Here is a 12,729-nt window from a genome sequence, read left to right as displayed (position 1 = left end):
TCTTTTTACAAGGATGTCGCTGCCGGTAAACTAAAAAAAAAAAATGAATCCAGGGATTTATTATTTATACTATTCGTCCATATAATTCAATATATAAACGTTTCGCCAAATAAAATGTGGCAAACAAAGTGTCTTGAGTCACCAGAAAGATCATCATTGCATCAGTCTAGATTTGGGCTTAGAGGTTTCAATTACATATCACGGTAAGTGCTTGCATATGACAATTAAAACCCATTATTTGTAATGTATACTTAAATTAATTTTATAGAATATATTGTTAAATAAACATTTTTTTTTTTCGCGGCCCATACCCTATCTCCCTGCTAGGGGATTCCGGGGAACTCGAGCACTCATACAGGAAAGAAAACGCTTCCCATATATCCCGAGAGCGTGTCCGGGTCGTGTTGGGTTACCGCGACGAACACTCTCGCGAAGGGCCGATTTGGAACGGTTCCACTACCGGGCGGAAGTGGAGTTATCTATTTGGGCTGCTTTTGTACTGTATGCAAGTATATTCCCTTAGAAAATGTGTTGTTACAATGGATGGAAAGTGCTAAATGATAATATCTATATTTTACTTTATCTATCCACTCGAAGCAAGTTACCTGTTATAGTAATTAATGTATTTAAAAATTACATTAATCGTAAAATCTTATCAATTAAAAAAATTCAAAGTTAAGTCCATACTGTTTAAGGTGATAAGTTATTTAGAAAGTATTCCAAGATGTTAGAGTAAATTAACGTATAAGTGGGGTCTTATTGGGACACAAATGTAACCTATCACGCAGGCCGTATTCCAGAACGTTTCCAAACCAAATCCCAGTAAAGGAACCGAGAAGCAGCTCTTTTAATAAATATTGCCCTGCGCGAGGCTAGAAACTGGTTCTAACGCGATCTAGCGTACATTTGGCAACTACCGATACACTTGTTATGGCTAAAATCCTGGAGATAGCATCTCCGTCGCACGTATTAGATTGTTATTCTAATTGCGATTATTTTTTTAAGACCATTAAAATTTATAAATGGTATTACATAATACATTTGGCACACCAATACATTTGTAACATCCACTGATATTTACTAAATTAAATATATACGAGTTAATGGTGCCAGATGCGGGTCCGCCATCTAGAAGAAACAATAGAAAAAGTAAGCTCTGCGCATACGCGGGATTCAGGAAACATATGGGCAATAGATAGCACACCAAAATACGTGCCCTAAAAATAAGGAACTGGGCATGTCCTATAGTGAACTTGGAATATTATAAGGATGCAGGTGTGTCTTATTCAACACTTATGTGCTCATTTTTGTTTCTTGGAATACGGGCCTTTTTGCCGTGAACAATAGATGTTTCCCTATCGACCGCACAGCGCGGACGTGTCGCGACGACGTTGCCACAAGACAAGCTCGTCGCTCAGAGAGATAGTGAATCACACGAGCAAACACGCCAGAGGGGTTTCTCCCGTCCTTTCGCATGAAGCGGGTCGAGCCACTGCCGTGTCGATACTTCTGCACTCACCAACAGCAGGTGTGCGGCGTCCTCTGGGTGCTGTTTCACCAGAGAAGCGTGTTGCTGGAGGATCTCCCATCAGCTCCGCGGCGCCGTGCGGTGAACTGTAGACACAGAACCTTGCAGGTATTTACGTGGAAAGGTATTGGTAAAATAGCTGGAACAATATAAGTTAAAAAGATTTAGTCATGTTAATAATTGAAGCCAATATGAGAAAGACCTCTTCAAGCTATATAAAGGTTAATTTTTTCTGGTGCATGCATTGCTTTTATCTTTGTTTTGAGGTTGAATCTTACACTACATTTTTTATTTCTTTTGTTACTCATACATCCTCATTTCTTTTTTAAGGTCTATTATTAAAATTATTTCTCCATACTTTCCTTGCATTTGTTGCCCTGCCACAAATTTTTTCATCAATAATTTACCTAGTGTATCATTATGTGTTTAAAAGTCGTGCAAGTAAATATAATTATGGTTTCTTGTGCGCTTTTTACACCCATTATATTACACTAGGTGAACATCTGTTGAAAATATTTGTTGAAGAGTAACAAATAACAGGGTGGTATCGAGTTAGAAATTTAGAACTAGCCCCTGAAAAAAAATAAGGAGGTGCGTGAGTATAAGATTTAACAAAACCTTCCTTATGATGCTAATTTTAAGACTATTTTTAACGAGTTTCTTAGAAGCATTTAACCAAACTTCTTATTATCACTAGCACATATACTTACAGCTAAGATTTCCTTTGCTAACTAATGGTCCACCAGAGTGATTTCATCTTTAGAAAAATAAAACTTTACATAAACTTACATACGGATGATATTAATGTAAGTTTTTAAAATAATTCTCTAAGTTAATAACATATCACTATTTGTTGTCGTTTGAACTGTGCATGTGGCATTGTGTTGTTGCAATACAATCATAGATTTTGCTTCAATACATAGGTTAGTGATTATAGCGCTGATTAGTGTTCAACCAGCTGAAAACAAAAGGTCAAAATACAGTTCTATAATTTTGAAAAATGTGTATATTTGTTAAATTTAACTGTTTTTTAAACGCTAACTCAAATAATACAAGTCGTTTCCTAATAGGCTTAGAATCTTTGCATGGTGCATGCTGTAGAGTCCTGTTTTATATATAACAAAAGAAGAAATACAGATGACCTACAAACAAAATGTTCGAGCTTGAATGCAATTAAATTATATTATTTGGACTAAAGGTTCATGTTTCATATCTAAACAAAACTCTTGAATATATTTTGTTTTAATAATTACTGTCTTAATTATCTTATGAGCTTTGGAAGTTCTTAGAATTAATACAAACGAGGGTTACAAGATATTCATTATATATTATAGAAAGCCGGGATCTAGTTACCAAATATATGCATTTATATCTATAAAAACTTGAAAATAATTAAGATCACATGCATAATCACATTTATAGGGCGAATAATCTCTTTAGTTACAGTCAATCTTGTAGCTTTAACTAAACAAACACATCATAAAAAAATACAAATAATTTACTACATGTTTATTTTGCTCCTTTTCTTTCTTTTATTTTGCACATGATTTTAAAAATAATTAAATATATGACTATATTATATTGTACATATTTTTTTATGACTGATATGAAATTAAAAGCAAATTTTTATATCAGTTCTAACGTGTGCCAAAAGCAATATATCATTTGGTATAGAGCTCTATATATATACCGTTCGTACGTAGCCCTTATCTTAAAAACTATTTTCATAAGTATATTATTCATTAAAGAAATAATATACTTAAAAGAAAGAATTTAAAAAAGCATGTATACAAAGGTTAATCCAAAATTGTACTCTACATCATTACATTATTTCAGTACATGGTAGGGCTGACATAATTTAAAAATTTACATCAAGCACCACTTCTTATTGTGTATTTATAGTTGCAAAATAATTTATTACTTTTTTGTCACTAAATGATAGATCATACTGTAGAGGTGGATTGTTTTGTGGCATTTAAGTCGATTTAAATTATACATCATCATATGCTTCAACATTTAATATTCTAACGTTCTGGTCGCTTCACTTAACTAAAGTCATTGGGTGTTACAGATTTGGTAGTTTCTTGCCATATTAAACGTGAAAATATGTGAAAAATGCATTAAAATATTTAGCTGTATGATATTTTACTATGTATGAAGAAAGCCATATTAGAAAGTCATTGAACATTTACATAATATATGAAACGTGGAAACAAAAGACCACAAATTTTATTATATTTCTTGGGCGGATCACAACCACTTTGATTTACTGCTCAATGGATTAATTTCTTTGCTTCTAGTTACGGCTTCGTGCTAACTTAGGAAGCGTTTGCTTGGTAATTATGCATTCTTATTAAGTTTACTTTTGTTTTTTGTTGCTAATGGTAAAATTGTATGTACCTACTCCAGCATAAATTAATTTAAATGCAACATTTTACAAAGTAGGAACTTTATAGGTTTGCCATTTCAAAAAAATAATTTTACTTTAAAATAAAGCTTTTTATTTACAAAAGTCTAATTTTATGTGCTGAAAAAGTATGCATTTTAATTTGAAATTATATACAGGTAGAAATTCATTAAGAGAGGACTTTTTGGATAAACAAATAATTATATCGTTCAGTATTGTTTGATCTATAAGTATTTATTAGCTGCATCATGACCCCATGAAATTCAAGTACATTTTTAGAAAATAAAATTGACAATATATTTTCAAACATATGTAAAAAAACAGAAAACTCCTAGTAGTTTTATTTCACCATATCTACATACACACAAGAGATAATTTTTTACCCTTATTATAGCTTTAATACTGTATGCAGCAAACGAAGATATATTTTAGATTATTTATTTTTGAAATAAGGTATTTTTTACTGTCCAATATAATCCAAGAAAATTAAAAGTTTTAGTTTTAAGTGTTTAATTTTTGTGTGAATTTTTTAGTGAAACTAAAAGTTACTTCATAAAGTAAAACGTGGAACAATTTTTTTTTAACTGCACTACTGCCTTACTTCTATGATTACTTCTCCTTGCTAGAGAAAACCTTATCATGTCAGGGAAGAGAGTCTAAATATAGAAATATTGTAAGAAGTGGTTAGGAGATATTCCTACATTTGTCACACATCTGCATACTGGAATACTTTCACCCTTGCAAACTTGCATTCTTGCCCACTTTCATCCTTGCACACTTGCATAATTTACACTTGCACACTTGTGCAATAGCTTAACTTGGCGATCGCAAACTTGCATTTTTTTATTTACGACCTCAGCCCTAGAGAATCATATGTCCTACTTCTGTCGTGCGTGGTTCCATGCACACTTCTTTTTTAAGAACTTGAATTGCTGAGAAGTATATTTTCCTTTCAGGTATTGATGGAGCCTTGTGTCGGAGATATGACTCCTATTATCCTGCGTGCCATCTGCTGGGCGCTCGGGCTTGAGACGTTCACTGTCTCAGTGTCTGGAAGAAGCCCGAACGCTGTCGAAGTGCACTTCAAGCGATCTGCACCAGCTTCAGTTTACAGCGGGCTCGTCATCGCTTCCCAAACTGTGTTCTGGGCCCACAGATTGGCATACTACGTAGGTCAAAACTGGACCGACGTAGAATTCACCTGGTCGTCTTCGTCGTTGGTTACAGCATTGTACGTGGCCACCTTGACTAGTTTGGTGGGCATGAATATCAACTACGGCCACAGGCGGCAGATAGTGCAAACTCTCTGCCATGTTGACCAGGGATTAGGTCCAAACCTTCGTAATTACGGCGGGAGCAGAAATTTAACAAAGATGACCACAATCTTTCTTTCTTATTTCACAATTCAAGGTTTTATGGAACTATGGGTGCTGTGGCTGCAATCATATTTGTTTACACTCATTAACGTCGCATGCTTTATCATATATCACCTGATCTTTGTGACTGTTTCGCTGAACTACACGTGTTGGGTTCTTCTTGTGAAGCAGCGTCTCGTAATCTTGAACAGGGAACTGGGGAACGTAAGTAGCAATTTTTCATTACACAATTTTTTGCGGGAGTTTGAACCAACAACGCGCATCACAAGGATAAATGTTTTACACAATGTGTCCTTAGGAACTCACAACTTACATTCTGCAGCTCGAATCTTAAGTATAAGAGTTACTTATGAAAAACTCTGCAAAATTATAGACCTGATAAACGTTGCGTATGGAATTCAAGTTCTTTCTCTTATACTGGCCGTTCTTGTGGTAATCACAAATGGAATTCATCTCGGAGTATACATAAAATTTAATTACCCAAACACATCGTTTTCAATGTTTTATGTCTTCATCTCCCGGTCTATGTTGTATTTGTCTGCAATGGTTCGCGTCATCTCGAGCTGTCACGGCGCCAACTTGGAGGTTTCGCGCACAGTGGATATCATCCAGGATTTTCTTTCTGGAGGTACACTCGACGAAGATATCACAGAGCAACTGAAGAGTTTCCACCATCAGATCTCAAGTAGAGACGTTTCTCTCAGCGCTGGCAACTTCTTCAAAATTGACTACATTTTATTTGGTTCCATGGTAATTTCTGGTTTAAATTACTTAATTATTCTTTTTCAAATGACTTTTTCAAAAGTAAATAAAAAACCTTAGAAGAAAAATTATTCCTTATGCACATAACGAAATTTTATATGAGTTGAAGTTTACATGTATTAAAAGTTAATAGCACACATGATTATCACATGCAAGAGAAACGCCGTAAAGCCACTCAAGTATAATTTAATAGAGGTGTACTTTTAGAAAAGTTAATTTTTTGGACGAAAAATTATTTGCCTTTTACAAATGTCCATTAATTTTGTTTTGAGATAAAAAATTAACACCAAACATCAAAATATAAATGAGACCTAGCAATATAATATGAAAAACAAACGTTTAATTTTTTATATCTTAAAAATTCATATAATTAATACACTTTGATCTACAACAAAAATAGCATTCTTCACCAACTACAACTATGTAGAGCTACCCAAATCACTATACAAGTAAATTCATATGGACAATCATGAATCTTCATTTTGATATAATAAAGAAGAATCAGTTGTTTGAATTTATTTATTTATTATTTGGAATCTGTATCGGTTTACATTTTATTGGGTGTGAAAAATATATAATATGTAATTTTGCATGATTTTTTAATTATATATTTTTCAAAAATCGGTAATTCAAATTCTTATAGTAATTTAACGTTTTAACCTTTGAATAAAGTATAGTATTATTTTAAAGCTTGTCGATGTTTTAGTTAGATGTAATCTTTTGACTACGCAATCTTAGTGATACGAATGGGTGATACCAACATGAAAGAAACAGAACTATTAAGTATTATAATACAGCACTGTGGGTCTGTAACTAATTTAATAATAATAATAATTGTAGTTAGTTCTAAAATATAATTTTGTGTAACGCTTGTAAAATTCGTTATACCTTTAATTATAATTGTCTTTTAAAATGTTTTAAATACTTTTATGCAATCATATTTTCTTCTGTTTTTAGGTTTTCATGGCTAATCATATTTTCTTCTGTTTTTAGGTTTTCATGGCTTTCATGTCTTTTCAGGTAAAAAAAAATATATTTTTTTAATAATTCGTTTTAGCATTATTGTCTTAAAAATCCAGGCGTGGTACGTATGTGATGACAACATGAAATAAAAAGAAATGTTTAAGTGTTTAATATAATTCTTGTAAGTTTTTTTAATATTACATTTAATTGGTTCAAAAATTGTTTTGGTGTTAAGTTTATTTTTTAATGTCCAAGAACATTTTACCCCCTCTTTAGAATATTATTGTATATTCATGGCTTGCAACAGAGAAAAAACATTTGTGACATGTATTGCTGAACAATGATTTAAACTTGTATTCTAAATGTAATAAAAATGTTAGCTTTATACTCATTCAAATGGTTTGTTATATACCTAATGTAAATTCGGTACTAGACTAAACGGTAAGCGTGCCGGTGCTTCATTTTCGGACTCAAGCTGTTATTTAAGAGTACAATCAAGTGTTTCCCCTGACTGCATGTGTGCGTGGTAAGAGATCTTCGTTCGTGCGTAGCTTTCTGCTGTGGAAGTGTTCATCGTAAGTTGCAAACGATTGAACATAATCATTTGACATTTTACTATGGAACATGAAACAAGTAAACAAAACCAATTATTCTAAAAAAAAATTCAAACATGAGATCCGAGAAGTCGTTAGTTAATTAAACTGCACACGACCTTAGAGAAGCTACAGCATTAGAACCTTAGAACAGAAACAGATGCGCGTGCTGGAGTGAAGGGCGAGATCTAACAGAATGAGTAAGCGACAAGGTGTGCTAGCGTATGGTGTGGTTATAACAGCGTGGTGGTTTTATAGACGATAACTGTTTTTTTTAATTATTATTTCTTCTGCATTGTCGATCTATTTTGTGGACTCGATTTGCAGTAATTGAAGTAATTGTAGTTTACTTATTTAAAAGCGGTCTTAATATAAGATAATAAATTAAATATATGTTTTAAGTTATATGCACCTGTATTCAATACAAATCAATAAAGTATATGATTTAAAAGCAAATATTTAATTTTTTTGTATGTAGTCTGTATATCACACAGTTGCTTAGGCCTACCTACATTTATTTTGCACGGTGCGCGTGCCACTTTTTCATAACGTGCCCAAAGAAGTATAACATAAATAAATTTATATACGCAATTCTTTAAAACTCAAATTGATATTACTCACAAACATTAAGCGATATAACAAAATAAATATTTCCTTAAAGTTAGTTTCAATTCGTAGAAACTATTAACGGATTCCACAGTTGTAAAAATATTAAAGTTATTATTTATAATATTTTTACACTTTACACATACTTTGAAGTTTACGGCTGAGGCAGCTCCGTCATCACATACAAAACCTGATTAGTAAACTCTAGATCATTACAATATTAATACAGGTATGGCGGACGTAGTTATCAATGTTTAAAACTTGCCGTGACAGGGTGTGCTGGCCGTAACAGGACTTACTTCCTCTGCTGACAGCCAGATTTCTGCAACATTAAATGATGGTAAACACGGCCATCGGGGCATTGTAGCTTAGTTACCTAACAATGAAAGACACGTCCACCAAGGAGATACAGCAATTCTTTTTTCAGATTTCTCTTTACCTCCACGGCCAAGTTCCATCAAATTCCACAGACAGCGCTCATTTCCAATTCTTTTTGACTGTAGCAATGCTTCAAGGGCCAAGAAGCAATTGTTTAAGATTTCTCTTTACTTTCATGGCCAAGTATTATCAAATTTCATAGACAGCACTCATTTACCTGTTGTTATGGACCGTAAAAATGCAATACACGCTCTAAGGGGTAAATATGTTTCAACATTTTTCTCTACTTCAATGGCACAGTTTTATAAATTCAATTAAGAATGTTTAGATCCAATTATATGGTATTCTCCTATAAAAATCTATATCTCTTTGTAATCCATTTTTGTTGTGTTTATTTCTGAGTCAGAAAGGGAACGTTTCTCAAAGTGTTAACAAGGGCTGTATGACCCATAAAATATATATTATGTCACTGTCTCTTTTCATATATTGATTGAAATCAGAACTTTATTCGCAACTAATTACCACGAAATAAACTGGCGGAATTCAGTTTTCTCGTCTGTTTGCCTGCGAGTGGCACTTTTTTTGACAACTATATAACTTTCCCGAAATCAGGGCCCAGACGTATTTCATCCGGTTTATGTTTGGGTGACCATTCGGGTAGTTCACAAAATAAGTCTGGCAATTTGCACTATTTCGATGAGTGCCATTGATTGGTATGAAAAGGTCCCATGTTTCCTTGAGTGTTTGACACCAGAAAATCAGTGACGAAGGGCATAACAGACCAACTACACGTGATGCTCTCAAACAGGTAAGTGAAGAAACTATGAAAGTAGTGGTATTTCACCGGCGACAGCAGAACCTGTCCCCCTCTTATGTTACACCACTCATATCCCCTTACATTTCCAGATTAGAGTCAAGTTCAACAGGGTCTTCTTTCCCGGCTGAGATTTCCAAGCCTGTTCTTTTGGAAGTGGTTCCACTAGATAGTAGATAGGGGCAGTAGGAATCTCGTTAATCTATTCATTCGCACCAATAATTAGACGACGAGGCATTTGGCTAAAATACTATTTATTTGTACCGTTATACAATACTACATAGCCTACATACAAGGCACACATTTTAAACATGGATGTTGCCACAAATGCAAAGCATTTACACATATCAATCAAATCGTTTACATCTTCTTACATCTTGTCATAACTACTCCCACCGTTTACGTGTGCTTGCTCCAAATTTATTCACGTTGACATTCAGGGCAAGTCAACACCATGATGAGGCCATTTTGTTGCTTTTGTTTTTAATTATACAGTCGAATATCCCAGGTCTGTGCCAGTTCTGAGTCGACCGTACAGTGGCGGCCAAAAGGGGAATCACTCGGCCTAAAGCCGCGGCGGGACCAGCTCGCAGCCAGGAAGTTCCGCGGGCGGCAAAGGCGCGGAACCGAGCTTGGATCCTGAAGAGTTCGTCCCGCACTGCAGGACTTCGCCAGCTATCACCTCTCACCCAGGCCCGGCAAGTTAGCACGTACAAAATTCCCATTCAGTCCCAAATCATCCCTGCTCTCAAAAAACAATCCTTATCCCGAAAACACAGATGCAATTTGGCGACTTCTCTTACCTACATTAGTCTTACCGGCTAGGGGCCCTTGACCTTGGAGAGCTGCTATGGGTATGGGTACTAACCGGCGCGAATGTTTGACGTGGCCTTCTCCCGAGATCCGTGGGGAAGATCAGGACACCGCCGCAACTGCGGTGCTCTTCGCGGCCCAACCCTATCTCCCTGCTAGGGGATTCCGGGGAACTCGAGCACTCAAACAGATAAAGAAAACGCTCCCCAGATATCCCGAGAGCGTGTCCGGGTCGTGTTGGGTTACCGCGACGAACACTCTCGCGAGGGCCGATTTGGAACGGATCCGCAGCCGGGCGGATGTGGAGTAATCTATTTGGCCTGCTTTTGTACTGTATGTAAGTATATTCCCTTAGTAAATATGTTGTTTTAATGGATGGAAATGCTAAATGATAATATCTTTATTTTACTTTATCTATCCGTTCGAAGCAACTTAGGTACCGGTTATAGTAAATAATATTTATAAAAATTACATTAATCGTAAAATCTTATTTATTAAAACATTTCAAAGCTAAGACTTTATTGTTTAAGGTGATATGTTATTTAGAAAGTATTCCAAGATGTTGGGGTAAATTAACGTATAAGCACTGCCTTGCTGAAATACAACTGTAATCTATCTCGCAGGCCATAATCCAGAACGTTTACAAACCAAATCCCAGTAAAGAAACCGAGAAGCAGCTCTTTTAATAAATATTGCCCTACGCGAGGCTAGAAACTGGTTCTAACGTGATCTAGCGGACATTTGGAAACCACCGATACACTTGTTATGGCTAAAATCCTGGAAGTAGCATCTCCCTAGCACGTATTAAATTATGTTATACTAATTTTCTTAAGTATATTTTCAGTTGCGATTATTTTTTTAAGACCATTGAAAAATTTAAATGGTATTACATAATAGATTCACTACAACAAAGTGTCATTTAGCACACCAATACATTTGTTACATCCCCTGACATTTACTAAATTAAATATATACGAGTTAAGGGTGCCAGATGCCGGTCCGCCATTTGGAAGAAACAATAGAAAAAGTGAGCCTTGCGCATGCGCGGGATTCAGGAAACACATGTGCAATAGATAGCACACCAAAATACGTGCCCTAAAAATAAGTAACTGGGCATGTACTATAGTGAACTTGGAATATTATTATGGTGCAGGTGTAGCTTATTCAACACTTGTGTGCTCATTTCTGTTTCTTGGAATAGTCTACGGGCCTTTTTGCCGTGAACAATCGATGTTTCCCTATCGACCGCGCAAGGTGGGCGTGTCGCGACGACGTTGCCACAAGTAAAGCTCGTCGCTCCGAGAGATAGTGAATCACACGAGAAAACATGCCAGAGGAGTTTCTCTCGTCATTTCGCATGAAGCGGGTCGAGCCACTGCCGTGTCGATACTTCTGCACTCACCAACAGCAGCGTGCGGCGTCCTCTGGGTGCTGTTCACCAAAGAAGCGTGTTGCTGAAGCATCTCCCATCAGCTCTGCGGCGCCGTGCGGTGAACTGTAGAAACATAACCTTGCAGTTATTTACGTGGAAATATATTGGTAAAATAACTGTATCAAGATATATATATGTATATATCATTTAGGTATAAGTTAAAAATATGGTTAGTAAAATATTAGTCTTTTAATAATTGAAGCAAATATGAGAAAGAACTCTCCAGGTAATATCAAGATTAATCCTTTCTGGTGAATTGCTTGCATCTTTGTTTAATGTTAGTCTTACACACCATTTGTATGCAGTTATTTGCACTTATTACTTTTTTAAGGGCTATTTATAAAATGATTTTTCCACATCATCCTTGAATTTGTTACCCTGTCACAAATATTTACATCAATAATTTACCTAGTGTAACATCATGGGTTAAAAAGTCGTGCAAGTGATAACAATTATGATTCATTGTGCGCCGTTCTACACCCATGATATTATACTAGGTGAACATCTGTTGAAAAAATTTGTGGCAGAGCAAGAAATAACAGGGTGGTATCGAGTTAGAAATTTAGAACTATCCCCTTAAAAAAAGAGGTGCGTGAGTATGAGATTTAACAAAACCTGCCTTATGATGCTAATTTTACGACTATTTTTAACGAGTTCCTTAGAAGCATTTAACCAAACTTCTTATTATCACTAGCACATATACCTACAGCTAAGGTTTCCTTTGCTGACTAATGGTCCACCAGAACAATAGAACTCTACATAAACTTACGTACATATGATATTGATGCAATTTTTTTTAAAAAGTTCTCTAAGTTAATAACGTATCACTATTTTTTTGTCGTTTGAGCTGTGTATGTGGTATTGTGTTGGCTGATTAGAATTCAACCAGCTGAAAACAAAAGGTCTAAAAACAGTTCTATCATTAAAAAAATTTAAGTATATTTTTAAATTTTAACTGTTTTTTAAACGCTAACTAAAATAAGACCATTCGTTTCCAAATAGGCTTAGAATCTGTGCATGGTGCATTATGTATAGTCTTGTTTTATATAATATATAA

At 35.0% G+C, this 12,729-nt stretch overlaps 2 protein-coding genes across 2 annotated transcripts in view; one reads left to right on the top strand and one right to left on the bottom strand.

The window, feature by feature from the left end:
- Positions 1-6,290, top strand: part of LOC134533779 (uncharacterized) — a 115,083-nt gene extending 108,793 nt beyond the window's left edge. The window contains exon 4 of the mRNA XM_063371429.1: positions 4,892-6,290. Within this exon, the coding sequence (XP_063227499.1) occupies positions 4,898-6,133 (1,236 nt within the window). The 5' untranslated portion in view covers positions 4,892-4,897 and the 3' untranslated portion in view covers positions 6,134-6,290. The remainder of the gene's footprint in view (positions 1-4,891) is intronic.
- The window catches only part of LOC134533780 (uncharacterized), a 185,343-nt gene that overhangs the window by 159,252 nt on the left and 13,362 nt on the right, over positions 1-12,729 (bottom strand). Inside the window, exons 2-3 of the mRNA XM_063371431.1 lie at positions 11,643-11,735; positions 1,520-1,614 (exon numbers count right to left, since the gene is read on the bottom strand). Of these exons, the coding sequence (XP_063227501.1) occupies positions 1,520-1,614; positions 11,643-11,710 (163 nt within the window). The 5' untranslated portion in view covers positions 11,711-11,735. The remainder of the gene's footprint in view (positions 1-1,519; positions 1,615-11,642; positions 11,736-12,729) is intronic.

Source organism: Bacillus rossius, chromosome 7 (genome assembly GCF_032445375.1).
Source record: "Bacillus rossius redtenbacheri isolate Brsri chromosome 7, Brsri_v3, whole genome shotgun sequence".
Lineage (NCBI taxonomy): Eukaryota > Metazoa > Arthropoda > Insecta > Phasmatodea > Bacillidae > Bacillus > Bacillus rossius.
This window is presented reverse-complemented; position numbering and strand designations above follow the sequence as displayed.